Raw genomic sequence first — 16,809 nt, forward strand, 5'->3', positions numbered from 1 at the left:
GCGTGGGTGATGAAAGAAGTAAAAAGAAATTAGCTGGTTTTTGTTGGCTCCCTAACCAACTTGTTATATACGTCAAGACCAACTTATAAGCAATCTTATGTTATTATTGTCACGAGATGTAAATACCAAATTTTATTTTGGAAAATTAAAACATATATGATCAAATGTACAGTTGAATGTTGAGACGATTTGGCAAAAATAAACGAAAAAAAAATAACATACGGATATGAAAAACATCCCACTTATTATATATTACACAAGTACACAACACACTCAAACGAGAAATCATTGGCCCACATATACAAAGCAAGAAGGATGAAAAGCCGAAGCAAGCAGCAGCAACCATCCTTATTATATTGTTCGTGTCCAAGATTGATTATTGCAATTATTATATATATATATATATATATATATATTAGAAAACCTCTTAATAATATTAACCACAAGCTATATATATATATATATAGCCAAACACATTATTTTATATGTTGTTGAGATTCTTCTTCATAAATAGCTGTTGGATGCAGCTATCTATCTATGCCTTGAGAAGATGAGAATCAATATCTTTAGCACTCTTCTCAAAGAACTCCAAGAATCCATATGGAGCTTCAACATTCTCATTGATTTTCTCGTATTCAATAGTGAATTTAATTGAGGCACCACCATCATTCTTTTCAAACACTTGAAGAAAGACCTTAAAGACTTTATAGTTCTTGCTTATGTCTCCATCGAAAAAGTTGTATGTCATTGACTTGTTCTCCTTGTCAATAGCTTCAATTTTCTCCTTCAACTTAATTGGCTTGCCATCTATTTTTTTTTTTTGTCACAATAATCAATTAAAATAAATAATTACTCAAAAAAAAAGTATATATTAATTTTTATAAAAAATATTTATTTGGATGTCGATTAAATTAGATTAAATTATTCTATTAGTCTTTATAATTTCATCAAAGTTATAATTGATGCATACATTTAAAAGTTTTTAATTGGATTCTTATCCCAATTTTAAATTTCTAATTACATCCTTGGCGTTCAAAAAATATTGAATGTCGGAATATGACAAAAACATATTTGCTAGTAATGTAAAATGGACGAAAATATTTTTATAATATTTACTCTAAAAAATAAAATTAATTATAACTTTAAAATAGATACAGAGATTTAATTAAAAACTTTTAAAATATAAAAATTTAATTATAAATTTAAAAAATTTATATGAACTAACACACTAATTTAACCATTAAATTATTACCTACGATAAGAGTCCAATTCTTAACCGAATGAGGGACATGCCAGTTATCACCTTCATGCAACTTGGCTTCATGGATTCTTTCACAAATGTTTTGAAACTTGTGGAATTGAGTTGTAAAGATGTTGAAGTACTTTGCAGCTGGTGTTTGGACCGTAACTTCAACACTAAGTTTACCACTTAGCGCCATGTCTACTCAAGAAAGAAGCCAAAAGTATTTGTGAAGCAAGGAAAGTATGTAAATGAGAGATGGATAAACATATTCTGCCTTATAGAGCCTTATATAGAAAGAATATAGATTCTGATATAATCTAATTAATAATGAGATATAAAGCACGGATACTTTGTCAAGTTATTGTGTCTGTGTGTCGGACACATTTTGAACACGACAGTGATCGACACTGATTCGACATGTATGTTTGCTGTGTTCAACTGTGTTTAAAAAAAAAATAAAAAAATTTTTACCAACCACACTTTTAGACACACCTAAATACCCTCACATATAAGTATGTGTCTAACTTTATTATTAATATGTATTCTTGAAATGAGTTTAAAAATAATATATATTATTATTTATTAAAAAACTTTAAATATTTTATATAATTAAAAAAAGATATTAAAAAAATTAAAAATTAATTTATATTTTAATATCAATAAAATATCAAAATATTATTGTAATTTATCTAAAAAATACTTTATATTTTATATATAAATCGTGTTCTCATATTTTATGATATTTAAAATTTGTGTATCTGTATGTCCCGTGTCGAGTCGTGTCTCATATTTATGTCAGTGTTCGTGCATCATAGATAATGAGGCATAAAATTTGGTATTTACATCTCATGACAATAATAACATAAAATTGCTTATAAGTTAGACTTGACGTATATAACAAGCTGGTTAGGGAGCCAACAAAAGCCAACTAACAATGAGTTATAACTTAAATAACATAATCTTCTCATACTCAATTAAAAGGTCACGGGTTAGAATTTTCTATCTTTGATTAAAAAAAAAAGCCAGCTAATTTCGTTTTACTTCTTTCATCACCCATCATTGCTGTCGATTGCCACCCTGCATACACATATATATGGACAAAATGAAAAATAATTGTACAAAAAAAAAATATTTTATCAAATATAAAATGTTAACTTATATCTTTAAAAACTTTAAACACATCTCCAATCATTTTTTATTAAAAACGTGTTTATAATTTGTCTTGATGTATTAGGTAAAGTAGTGGATTATCATTTACTATTTAATATTAGTAATTTACATTATGACCTTTGTTATTATCCAGGCAGTGATGATTAAACAAATCAATAAATTGTTCAACAAAAACCAATTGTAATAAATTATGAAATCCGTATCTGGACTACTGTGATAATCAATTAAAACATTTTTTTTATATTAATAATACTATTAATCACTACTATAAAAAAATTGAATCTTATTGTGGATACTGAATAATAGATAATCATTTATAATTTTTTTTTATCGTGCTTGATGATTTGATTTTCTTTAATTTTGTGGAATCACACACACGCACGTACACACATTTATAATATTTTTTTTATATCTACTTCTATTATATAAAATAGAGATTTAAAAAATTTTGGTGCACAAATTTTTGTTTATGAAATAAATAAAAAAAATAAAAAATTTATACAAAAATTAAATAAACTCAAAAAAAACTTTTATTTGAGTGAGAATATTAAAAATATAATTATTAATATTATTTTTTTTTTGTCTGCTTAAATTTTTTAGATAAGTGATTTTATGATAAACTTCATTTATATATTTGCAGTTATATTATTAAAATTTGAAATCAAGATTTTTTTTAGAGTGGGAAGTATTTACTATCTGCACTGTACTAATTCCGTATTTATTACTTTTATACTTATTTAATAAATAAAAATATAAATTTATAGACAATTTAATACTCATTAATATACTAGTCAATATAATGTATTTAATTTTTTTAATATCACCCTTACTTTTATTGTGATGATTAAATAAGCAATAATTATGAATGGGTTACAATTTTTTTTAATCATCAATGTGAATATAACAAATTATTATTATGTCACAAAATTCTTCTCCTTATATTTGCTAGGATTTAGGATTTAACCATAAATCAAGAACTATTGGGATACCATAAAGCAGGCATAGAAAATTGATGATTTTAATTTATTTTATTGAATGCTGGAAGTCACATACACTAGAATATATATTGAGTACTTCTATATGTTGTTCACTTAAAACATAATTACCCATATTTATGACCACATCTAGAGATCACAGTTTAACAAATTGCAACTCTAATTTGTATTGTTTCCTAAATAACTGATTCGATCAAATCAGTTACAACCATACTAACTGATTTTAGTCTTATTACTCATCAGAGAAAATTTTATAAAAATATATATAAAACATGAATACAACAATACGTAATGTTATGTGCTAAAAAAAAAAGCCAGATATCATATATTTAGGTATATTTTTATACATACAATATATTTTTTTAACTAAATAAACAACCATTCAAATAATTAAACATATCATAATAAAAGAATAATAAAATTTATAAAATAAAATAATCAAATTTATTTACAGTTGTATAATAATTTTGTTTAAAAAATAATAAAATAATCAAACATATCATGTCTTTTTTAAGTTATGCATTTATTTGCTTCGTAAAATGTGAGTTCATCAAGAAGGTGCTTCTTTAAGGATTTGGTAAAGGTAGAATCTAAAAGTTCTTCAATGTTGCTATTTTACAAGGGAGTTGCTGCTACTGTGCTGAAAGAAAGATTCTTCAGCAGATGTGAATCTTGCATGTCTCAACGTGGTGGGAACACGTATCCATTGAAACATTCACTGCTTCTGCATGTGTTGCAGTCGAAGGCACGCAGCTAGTGCAGTAGAAAGTCCCACAATTCAGTAGGGGTGTGGGAATCGAAATTTCTAATCAAATAGATTAGAAGTAACAGTAAGCTAATTAATTGGAGATTAAATATAACATAATGTAATTGGTTTTTTGTTTTTTATGCTCGGGCCTCAGTTAGGTAAAAAAATTGAATGGGCCTCGGAGAAATATTATAACCAAAAAAAAAAAAAAAGAGCACCCAACCCGTTAGCTTCTCCCACACCCTCCGTCACTTGTGAAGTCACCCTGACCCCCCTGTATGAAGCAAATCAAATTAGTGCCAAATTGAAACCCTAGCCGTAGCTTTCGTCTAGTTCAAAGTTTGCTGGCGTTTTGTATATATAGGTTCCCTGGTGATCGAAGTCTTCATCCCGTCTTCGCCGTCACCGATCACAACTGCTACTTGGAGCTCGGCCTCCGTCGTCGTTGTCTTCTCAGGCGCGCTGTAGCCACCGTCTGTTTGCCGTTCACGTTCACGTCTTCATTTAGAGGTCGGCGTCGTGCCCTCCTCCGGTGACGTTCGGTCGCTGTTTGTTGTTCGAGTTCGCATTCCCGGTCGTCCGGTAGCCACGCCTCTCTGTCGCATGCCAACGCTGGGACCTAACCGAGAGCTACACCTGGCCGTCAATTAAACTGCTGTCTTTTGTCGCCTGGGTGAGTTCGCCAACGCCCGCTACCAGACAATACACCCAGACAAGACGAACACTCTGCTTCAAACTCTGCAACTTCTGAGTTCTATTACAATAAGTAAGTTTTTGAATTAGTAGTAGCTTGGATATTTTTAATAGACTGAATTAAGGTATACTGAAGATATGTTCTCTTCTATATGACGTTGATGTTAAGCTGTGAAATCTCTTATTTTATTTTAATTTTACTACACTCGACATGCATGATGAAGTGGTTTTACCATGTCACTGGATGGCTTTATAATTGCTAGCTTTTGAAAACTTAGTAAGTTAATTGCATGTGAAATTAGAATAATTGGATCTTAGTAATTAGGAAATTTTAGCTGCATGAATAGCATGCTTGCAGAAAAGTTAATACGTTAGCATGATGATTCCACTGGCATTAGTATCTTCCGGTTATTTCCGAATGTTTTCGAGAACTTGCTGGATTTGCTAGTTGTTCTTTTGTCGTTGTTAGTCGGTTCATTTCAATTTTTTTAGCTTTTGTTGTGATTTTCTGTGCGTGAAGTTGTTAAGTTGAAACTTTGATAAATTGTTGGGATGATGATGATGTAATTTGCTAAGTTGTTAGGGCGGTGCGAAGTAATTTGTTGGATTATCTATTTAGGTCATGTTCTTGATTACTTGCTACATTGTTTTTTAAACTCTAATACATGATGAATAATAACTCTTTTTGTTATTATTACGCTATTAAATTTTTACTATATATAATGCATCTATTACAACCTCATCATATGAGTTTAAAATTTGTCAGGGAGGCCAATGCTACTGCTTGCCCCCTTGAGTCCGTTCCGGACCGTAAAGACCATTATGCTTAATCATTTCTCAAACCGGTTGCACAAATAAAATTAATTAATTTTTATTCATTTAGATTTAAAATTAATATGTCTTTCCTCTATTTTTTAAATTATAATTAGATGATAGCGTATAAAAAACATACAATTATCAATTACAATTTTAACTTGGAAATAGAGTTGGTACATTTTACAACAAAAAACTTTATTTTACTCATAACAAACAATATATCGGGTGACACATTTTCATTCATGAAATTACTAATACAAAGAATAAATTATAAATCATCTACATCTATAGAAAGGGTATAGAGAAATAGAAAAATGTCCCGAGATCGACGGGAATATTCAGGAACGGAGTTTATTAGTTTTCGCGGTAAATATTTTCTCCGCAGTTTTAATCAAGAATGTCATGTGAAAAACTTCAATATCAAATTAGATAATAACGCATAAGCACTAATTAAAGTACATATACCGATATCAGAATTAATTACATATACCAACATAAGGATAGCGAGAAATAGAGAGAGTGACATGTAGCACATTATTTTGGCTAAAAAATAAAGCGGGGAATAGCGTCGAACTCTCTAATCTTGGAGGGAGAGATTCAATTTCGATCACAATGAAAAAGTGACACGTGACATATTTTGCTTATCCTATTAGTAACATGTAATACATAGAATACCTTTACCTTCCCAAGCAAACAAACCTAAACCCTAAACCCTAACCAATATTCCTAAGCAAATGACTTTCATCACACATATTATATCCTCAATCCTCAATTAGTTATTCTCATTTCCAACTAGCCAACCCTAACCCTAGATCCTACACATACCCAATAGACCTTCATCACACCTATAAAACCCTAAATCATCGGCTAACCATTCACCTTTCCAACTGCTAAACCGACGAACATAAACCCTAAATCCTAAAATAATAATTGAAAATTATAATGAGTACTAAAATAATTGTTTAAAAGCATAGTAGTTTATTTTGATATTTTAAAATATATATGTATATTTTTTATATAATAATTTAATTATATTTATTCTTTTAGATAATTATATACATGATGAATGTATAAATTTTTTTTATTATAATACATAATTAAATAGATGCATAAAATCTTTATCCTAACACTGTCTCAAAATTGAATTAAAAATATATAAAAATTAGTTATTTTAAAAAGAAAACTAAAAAAATAATTGTAATATAAGTTTCTATTATTTCATATAAACATATTTTTTATATATATGTATTTTTTATTTATATACAATTCTAGTTTCACGTTATAAATACTAGCATATCAACAGGCACAAACGTTTCAAGAGAATTCACTCTTTTTATTATTAAATATGTATAAAATTAAATAAAAGTAAAATTTCTTAGTAGAACAGGTTATTTATAAGAGAAAGTCTATGGGGCCAGTAGTTTTACTAAAATTTGGCCAGCACTTAACTAACAAAAAAAAGTAAGCAATCCTTATTATTAGAGCTAATCTCACACCATTAAAAACATCAATAATGACTAATTGATGACTACAAATTACAAAATTTGTTGGCTCCTAACACTTCACTATTTATATTTAAATTAAAATGTATACTTAATAATTTAGGTTTTAAAAATTTTAAAAAAATATTTTTTTTTTAAATCATGTATAATGAATAGCTTTCTAAAAAATGAAACGGTTCGATAGTTCTTTTTAATTTTTTATTCATATTTTTTTTTTTCATGCAAAACTAACTAAATATGTTGACATAGCCCAACCTCCTTTTCATGTCCAGGTCTTATTGTTGACATATTAGTATATTATAATTACTTTATTAACATAAATTGATTAGCATTGCTGAATGCAATATTTGACTGAAATTTACGTCACATCTCTTCTGAAGTGTGAAACCTACGTTTGAATCCTCCAAATACATACTGCAGCTAAGGGGAAGCTGCTCACGCATCAACAGCACACTCTAACTTAACACGTTTTTACCAGCATGTGCAGAGGAATCTATGCCTCAACGCCAGAGAATTTTCCATTTTACAATCACCATCTGTTTACTTCAATCCTAATGTGTTGTCTATTACATGTTCTTTATATGATTTATGACCTAAAAGATTGGATCAATAAAAGAAGCTAATTAAGATTGCTTATAAGTTCACGTACGTTCTTTAATGAATAAGTTATTTTTGAATCTACTTAATGTAAGACTCAGGTTTTTTTTTTTAAAAAAATATATATTATTATGAGTTAATTTTAATTTATTTATTTATTTATTAAAGATTTTATTTTTAAAAATTATTTTATTAAAAGTAATTAAATTAAATTTTGATAATTAAATTAAAAATTTTACTTAATCTCATAATCATTGAGTAATTTTTTATATTTAAATTATACAACTTAACAGTTATAAAAGAATAAAAATTTTATATGATTTAATTTAAATAATTGAGATTTTAGAATTTAATACTTTAATTTTATAAACAAAGAAAATAAATTATATTATCTCTAATTTTAAATTAAAATACTTCTTAAAAGTTAATTAGCAAATTTATAATTAACTAGTATTTTAAAATAATTTTGAGGGATTAAATTAGATTTTTAATTAATACTCTGTACCTCTAATTTTATTAAAATTATCTAAACCACTTTATCCTAACCCTAATTTATCACCGCCACCCCCTCATCCCTTACGCCTCAGCCTTCAGCAAAAACAAAAGAAAAAAAAAAGGAAAGAAAAGGAGAAAGGGAAAAAAACAGAGAGGGGGAAGAAAAGGAGAAAAGGGGGAAACGGAAATAGAGAAGAGGGAGAACGAAGGGGAGAAGAGAGCCGAGGATGGAGAGGGAGGAGAAGAGGTCGCCGCTGTCCAGCTCGCACCACCATCGTCACACACTACTGCTGCCTCGTCGCCACCGCCGCACCTTGTCGTCGTAATCAGAGCCGCCACCGCTGTCTGTTGAAAGCATTCGCGTCGCCGCCAGAACCCTTGCCGTCGTCGTTGCCATTGGACGAAGGAGAGAGGAAAAGATGCGATGTACATAGCAGCTCACTGCCGTGCTTCATCTCTGCCGCTGCCATGGACGCCGGTGAGTTGCACGGTGTCATCGGGGTTTGATGAGGAAGATTCGTAGATTGGGTTTTCCAAAATCAAGGTTTGGAATTTGGTGAAGATTGGTTCAGTGGTTGGATTCTTGGAGTTGTTGTTCTGCTACCGCCGTTGCTGTAGCCGTGCTTCTATTGCCGGAGAACGGCGCCGTTGTCGCCAGAGAACCACCGTTGAAGCCGCTACTGTTCTTGTGAGCCTTACCCTTATTTCTGATCTCGTTGTGTACGCTTAAGTTGTTCCGTTACTATTGTGAGGGAGTGTTTATGTTGAATGAAGTTGTTATTGTGAGTTATTCAGCTGCCGCCGGAACCCTTGTCTTCTTGATTGGTCGTTTAGATGGTATGCAGCAGTTGTATAAGGTCTTTAGTTGTTCAAGCTAGAACCTTTGCCAAATGAGTGAGAATAAACAACACTAGGAGGAGTTTGCAAGCTGTCCCTAGTATTTCTTATTCGCCTACTCGCCAATTCAAGACATTCACAGTGATGATGGTGAAAGAAGTGCTGATTTCCTTATAGATATGATGCCAGAGAAAGATGATGATGGCCGATTTGCAAGTGGAGGGTGGAATAGTGAGGATGGAAGGCTTAGCTGTGGGTATTCAAGCTTCAGAGGGAAGAAAGTATCGATGGAGGATTTTTACGATATTAAAACATTAAAAATTGGTGGTCATTCAGTATGCTTACTTGGAGTATTTGATGGTCATGGTGGTTTTCGTGGTGCAGAATATTTGAAAGAGCATCTCTTTGATAATCTCATGAAGCATCCAAAATCTTTTACTGATGCCAAATTGGCTATAAGTGAAACGTATTAAGGTACTAATTCTCAATTTCTGTATTCTTAAAAAGACATTTTCTGGGATGATGGCTCTACTGCTTGAACCGCTGTTCTAATTGATAACCGTCTCTACGTTGCTAATGTTGGAGATTATAGGACTATAATATCGAAGGCTGGTAAGGCAATTGCTCTCTTTGAGGATCATGAGCCAAACAGAAGTGATGAACGAAAGAGGAATTGATGCGTTTAAACTAAATTGAGGTAGGAGTGTTTTCATTAAACTCATTTTTATTCTTAAGAGTTGTTATAAATTGATATTTAAGCAAATAAATATTTTTAGTGATTATGGAGTCTTATGAATTGAACTGGATTGCCTTGAATGAATGTGATTGTTTACTTGACTGTGGCTATTTCTGAATATTGAGTTGGTATTGAGATAGTGAGTTGAAGATTAATTTGAAAATCTGATTTGAATTATTATCAAGTATAATTTGAGAATTGGAAAATGATTTTATGTTAGAGTTAATTTGGGTTTGGAAAACGGCTTGAGATTTGTGAATGACTTGGATTTGAAACCGTTGAACAGGAGTTTGAGAAATGGTTTTGTTGGGATCCGAAAAGGGTGGCAGAATCCGAGTTTTAGAGGAGATACTGGCGAAATTTTATAAAATTAGAAGTTTCATTTGAAGTAGTTATTTTAAAAAGGTTTAATTTTAAGCATTATGTGGTTTAAGATTACTTTATTTATCAAAGAAAGAATTATGTTTTGGATTGAGATTGTTGATTAACGGAAAGAAGGATGATGAGGATTGATTTGAAATATATTTTTTTGAATGAATTTGGAAATGGGATATGGATTGACGAATGATGATGATATTGAGAATGGCTTAGATATTGATGAATGATGAATGAATTATTTATATGGCTTATGAATTTGAAATATCTGAGATACGAGGTTCCCTAGATTAAGTGACGTGGCTTGCCACCACGTGTACCAGGTTGAAAACTCGATACTCTGTTGACCCTACGACGTAAGTGTGACCGGGCACTATATAAATTCCCGGAAATGTTACCCCCATTGAGCAATATTGATTATTTGAGAAAAAGCTATGCATAGACTCTTGGGGATGCACGTCGGGGGACAGTCTAAGGACAATTCAGACTTGTCGGGTTGGCTGGATAACCGACAGATGAGCCTCATCAGCCATAGGACAGGCATGCATCATATGCATTTGTATGCTTTGCTTGGGTTTGAACCTGTTTTGGTTTGCCTAATTGCTAAACTGTTCTTAACTGCTACTTGAACTATTTGCTGTAGCTGCTACCTACTTGTGCTTTCCTTGTCTGTCTTGCCTGTGTTTGTCCTGGCGTGCTACATTTGAGAATGAACTTTGGTGCTGAATTAGTGACTGTGTTGTTTGATTGTGTGGTTGGTTTCTGATTGAGTTTTTCTTATAAGAAAGGAAAGGTTTCGGATTTCTGAAGGATTAAACATTGTTTCTTTGAAAAAGTTTTGAACGATTTCCTATTGGTTTTAAAATATTCATAAGGCAATGATAATCGCTGAGCTTGAAAACAATTTTCTTATTAGATATCTTCTTATGACAACTTTGAAACTCCGTGGTGAGACCGTGTGGTTAGGTTCTCACCCCCTACAGCTTTACCTTTTCAGGAATCGGATGAAGAAGCATTAAGAAGAGTTATACTGCGTTTGGTTTAATGCTGTTGTATTAACTAGATTATTTTCTTCCCTCGTCTTTGTTATTACAAGTTTGTAAGAGGGATAGGAATTGTATGTTTTATATGTATAATATATTGAATTATTATGTAAGGAGTCTTGTATATGAATCTATGCCTGTTTGTATTTTTCTTAAGATAAAGTATTTATTTCTATTTTTTACAAAGAAATCAGCGATACAGTGTCGAGTCATAGGCTCCTATTTTAATATTTAGTATGTAAAGTAGTCGTAATACTTCTTGCTATCAGAGTAGCGCAGCCGGAAGCGTGACTTCTGATAGTGAGGGTGTTACACTTAATATACTAAAACGGGGTTTTTTCCTAACTAATGAAGGTGAGATGTCAATTTTTTGTGACTCTATTTTCCCTCCAAAATGAATGCATTTTTCTCTATTCTAAATTATTTGGAAAAGTCTAGGAACCAGCAATTTTTGTGTTTTCTAGCCAGCACTTAACCATCAAAACAAAAGTGAGTGATCTCCCACCAGTAGATGTAATCTCACACCATTAAAAACACTATTGATGGTCAATTGATGGTTACAAAACACCAAAATTGCTGCCCCCTAGCATTCCTCAAATTATTTTATAAAAAATATCTTTATTATAATTATATTATAATTAATATTTAATGAATAATACATAATTATACTAATTTAGAAACATATATTCATTATAATTATATCAAATCAATATTTAATGCATTATTAAATTACTTATCAATTATATATCAATTGAAAATACTTTTAATAATAATAATAATAATAATAATAATAATAATAATAATAATAATGATGATGATGGCACCGGTTGTGATAATCATGATAAGAATATATGATTCTAATCATAAAATGATCAAATCTTATGATATTAATAACGCACATTGATTTTAAATATTTTTAGTCATTTTAATTATATTAATTTTAAAAATATTGATATAATTCTAATTCTTATTCATTATCCAATAATAATAATAATAATAACTTGAAAAACTGTATATAAACTATTTCAATTACCTGTGTATTATTATTGATTCAATCAATTATTTCAACTAATTAATTCAATCAATTATTTTTTAATTTATTTTTTTGAATTCAATAAATCAAATAAAATCAATTATACTAATTGTTTTTATCAACTAATTGATTTGATTAATTCTTAAAAATATTTTTATTTTATTTATTTAAATATATGAGTTATAACTAATTAGTTATTTAATTTTATTAAGATAAATATCAAATTCTATTCCTAATATAAAAATATAAAATTTTATTCCTTCCATTTTTATTTTACCACTATAAAAGACCATATATACTAGAAAAAATATCATTTATTTACCAATTACTCTTTCATTGGGTAGCTTTTACAACAATTCTTTTTCTTCCTATGAGGCGTCGTTGAGAGAAGGCAACTATCGTGGACACAAACCACCACACACTCTCCAACTTCCGTACTCATCATTCAGAGCAATATATGCTATGTTATCCATGAGGCATTTATAAACTATGGTGTTATCATGTATGCATAAATAAAAAAAAATTCGTATTTAAACTTAAGTCATTTACCTGTTTGTGTGGTATATTGTAGTATAAAATTACTTTCAATTTGTGTTGTACAATGATAATATAGTCTAATTTAAGTTTTTACTTTAGAATTGTGTTATGATTTTATTTCATCATTTTCTCTTAGATATCAAGTTGACGTATTTTTATTTATTATTATTGAAACGGATGTAATATGAAATTTATAAAAAAAAACTCTCACACTGAATTTATTTTATTGTGGTCTTCTATCTCTTCTATTTCATTTTATTTTCTTCTTATTCATTTTATTTTTTTTAAATATCATATAATTATTATAATTTATAACAATTAATTAATTATAATTCATTATATCAGTTAGTTTGATTTATTAATTTATAATATGCATGATAAAATAGATCATTTATTACTTATAACGTTAATTCTTCTAAAATCTAAATCTGAATAATTATATTTTTATTTTTTGTTATGAACAAAATATTATTAATAATTAACCACTCATACTTTTAATCAAAGTGTTTGGATGATTTTTATATTTACTAATATTATTGTTGATTATTTTTCCTAAATAAATTGTATTATAATTTTATGTTAGTTCATAATTGATTAACGATTGATGTGCATGAAAATATGTTACTCTAAATTTTATATTTTACAAATATTTTATTTAAATATAATTTTTTTAAATATAAAAATATATTATTTTTAATAATATCATATTTTTACTTTTTTTTTAATTATTTTAAATGAATATTTTATCAAACACTAATTAAAGTCATCCTTCCATTTGCTTTTACTAATCTATTATCTAACTATTATATAAAATTAAAATCGTATTAATAAATTTAATATTAAAATTAATTTGACTTTTTATTTAGAGCATTTTTCGATTTTTTAATCTAATCAACCAAAACTATTCAATTATGAATAGTCATTTCTATCTTATTTTAAATTATTGACTAATTAAAATTACTAAAATTTAATAATAATATTCTATTTTATATTTTTATATTTAGTCCAATTCATCTAAGCTATATAATAATCACTTAAATTTTTATATTTTATAATATAATACTACATACAGTAATAGTAAAATAACATAGTAAATTGTCATGTTTTAATATTAAATATAAAATTAATACGTAAAAAAATTTACTTAATATACTAATACTGGATTTTTTCCAACTAATGAAAGTGAGGTGTCAATTCCTCATGAATTTATTTTTCCTCCAAAATAAAAGGATTATTCTCTCTTCTAAATTTATTTTATAAAAATATCTTTATTATAATTATATTACAATTAACATTTAATGAATAATATATAATTATACTAATTTATGAAAATATATTTATTATAATTATATAAAATTAATATTTAATACATTATTAACTAATTAATGAAAGTGAGATAACAATATATTATTATTAAACTAATTATCAATCATCAATATTTTAATTATTCTAATTGTATTAATTGATATAGTTATAATTCTCATTCATGTACAATAATTTTATTAGTAGATAATTGATACACACATTAATAATGACTCATTTAATTTGATATCAATTAGATAATAATAATAATAATAATAATAATAATAGAAAAGGTATATATGGTACATGCATTGTATTTTAAAAAAGTAAAACATATTTTAAAAAGGATTGAAGTATTGATAATAAATTGTGATTGATATCGATATTAATAATTAATTTTTATAATTATTTTTATTTACTAAAAATTACATATAGTATTTCTTTTGTGGTATAAAAAGGTTGTGATTCATAACATTTTTATGAAATTATATTGCATGGATACAAGATCAATTATTTAACAAATTGAATTTTAATTAATATTTTTTATTTTTTATTCCTATTTTTATTCATTAATTATTTTACTTTTTATATTTACAGTAAATATTAAATGTAAAAAAAAAATAAGATATTGATTGTTGTATATTTTATTTATTTAGAGTTATAATTAAATTTGATATAATTGTAGTAAGTATCTACAATTAATAATAACATGATACTATAATTTTAAGTTGTATAATATAATAAAAAAGAACGTAGCAATTTATATCTGCTTCTTATATAGCAATAATATTATATATATTTATATATCTCCTCTTTTAACTCTTTTCTAAAAATATTAGCATATACTTAATGTAGATAACATATATATTGAGTAAGTATTTTCATTGAATAATCATAAAGGTTAATAAAATATAATGGCATAATTTTCATCTAATTGTAATAGTGAATTTTTATCATTATTTATCATTTAGAGAATTCATAATTCAAACATTGTTCTTTTTTTATTTTTTATTTTTCATACCTAATGGCTGCTAACTACGATTCTATCAATAGTATTACCTATGGTAGATTATGTGATGAAAAAGTTTGGAAAATAAAGGCAAGAATTATAAGGTTATGGAAAGTCTCATCCAAATTTGACAAGAACGAGACGGCTTACATAGAAATGGTTCTAATGGATGTTAAATTTAGTTGATTATTTTTCATGATTATTTCAAGTGATGTTAGGTCCAATTTATAAATATTTTTTTATATTTTAAATTTATTTGATAAGTAAACCATTGCAATCAAAGACAGTGCCATTTAATAGCTTTATAAGTGCTAATAGTTTTTATATTTAATTTGTTTTACAGTGTGATAAAATTCATTCTTCAATCAAGAATTATTTGGCAAAGATGTTTGAGAATGAACTGATTGAGGGGAAGGTCTATGTCTTCTCAGATTTTGTGATTGAGGAATCAAGCGAAATTTATATTCCGACTGCACACATATGTAGAATAATTTTTAAGAAGGAGTTATGTATAATAAATACGGTCGATGATCGTAAAATTCTTGACAATCATTTCAATTTTCTTGCTCATGCTGATATATTGAAACAAACAAATGAACAATCCAACTTATTTGGTACGTAGTTAATTTGTATTAATCTACACAAAACTATTTTTTATTTTAATTTTTGCAAAGAAATCATATAATAGCATCATTTTATCGATAATATAAATTGTAATAGTTTATTTATGCAAATGTTTAAATTTGTATTGCGACTTTTTTAAAGGTATATCCTTTTATTAATATATTGTTAGTTTTATCATTTAATATAAAATAAATTGGTAAAATTTCTTTAATTTATAAGTAATTTATTATGTTATTCATTTATTTGTCCTTAATTTGATGCTTTTAATTTTTATTTTCAATTAGATGTTACTGGACTCTTGACTGAAAAAAAAAAGCTTATATCATGATAAAAATAGGAAGAAGTGACCATTACATTGTGGTTGATCTTCATGATTTAGAGTATGTGAAATTTTAATATTTCACAATAAGATTTTGTAAAATTTTGTAACAATTATCTATACATATGCAAAATATTTTATCTTTTTTATTATATATTACTACTTATTTCTCTTAATTCTTGCTTTTATTTAGAAATAAGGAAAAATAAGATGCATACTGTGAGATTAATTTACAATCCAGTTATTCAATTATCTACGTGATCACCAAATAATCGAATACATACTTATTCTCCAATTTGTAAAATTTAACAAAAGCATTGATAAGCATATTGGTTTACCTTTTATTTAACATATTTGTAATCATATTATATCTATTTTTATGAATATATCTTTTTAGAAAATACTCTTAGTATTAGCATATGGTGTATTAAATAAATATTAGTGGTTTTAAATTATACAAATATTTAAAATTGTATTGCGACTTTTTTAAAGGTATATCATTTTATTAATATATTGTTAGTTTTATCGTTTAATGTAAAATAAATTGGTAAAAAAATTTTAATTTATAATTAATTTATTATGTTATTTATTTATTTTCCCTTAATTTAATACTTTTAATTCATTTTTTTTTCAATTAGATGTTATTGGACTCTTGACCGAAAAAGAAAAGCTTATATCATGATAAAAAATAGGAAGAAGTGACCATTATATTGTGGTTGATCTTCATGATTTAGA

At 27.3% G+C, this 16,809-nt stretch overlaps 1 protein-coding gene and 1 pseudogene across 1 annotated transcript; one reads left to right on the forward strand and one right to left on the reverse strand.

Annotated features, from left to right (window-relative positions):
• Positions 1-227: 227 nt before the first annotated feature.
• LOC107608908 (MLP-like protein 43) lies at positions 228-1,516 on the reverse strand. The gene is made up of 2 exons (XM_016310686.3): positions 1,253-1,516; positions 228-807 (listed from the first exon to the last, which is right to left on the reverse strand). Exons 1-2 carry the CDS (start codon positions 1,437-1,439, stop codon positions 536-538), a joined length of 459 nt encoding a protein of 152 aa, XP_016166172.1. The 5' UTR covers positions 1,440-1,516; the 3' UTR covers positions 228-535.
• Positions 1,517-9,093: 7,577 nt separating this feature from the next.
• LOC107606682 (putative protein phosphatase 2C 76 pseudogene) lies at positions 9,094-9,569 on the forward strand (annotated as a pseudogene).
• The last annotated feature ends 7,240 nt before the right edge of the window (positions 9,570-16,809 follow it).

Source organism: Arachis ipaensis, chromosome B7, assembly GCF_059453495.1.
Source record: "Arachis ipaensis isolate K30076 ecotype BB chromosome B7, ASM5945349v1, whole genome shotgun sequence".
NCBI lineage: Eukaryota > Viridiplantae > Streptophyta > Magnoliopsida > Fabales > Fabaceae > Arachis > Arachis ipaensis.

What these genes read in the sequence shown, in the direction of transcription:
- LOC107608908 (XM_016310686.3), bottom strand. Translation starts at nt 1,439, where the DNA reads ATGGCGCTAAGTGGTAAACTTAGTGTTGAAGTTACGGTCCAAACACCA. An exon ending in GAATTGGACTCTTATCGTAG is followed by an intron (nt 808 to 1,252) that starts GTAATAATTTAA and finishes AAAAAAAAATAG; the next exon opens with ATGGCAAGCCAATTAAGTTG.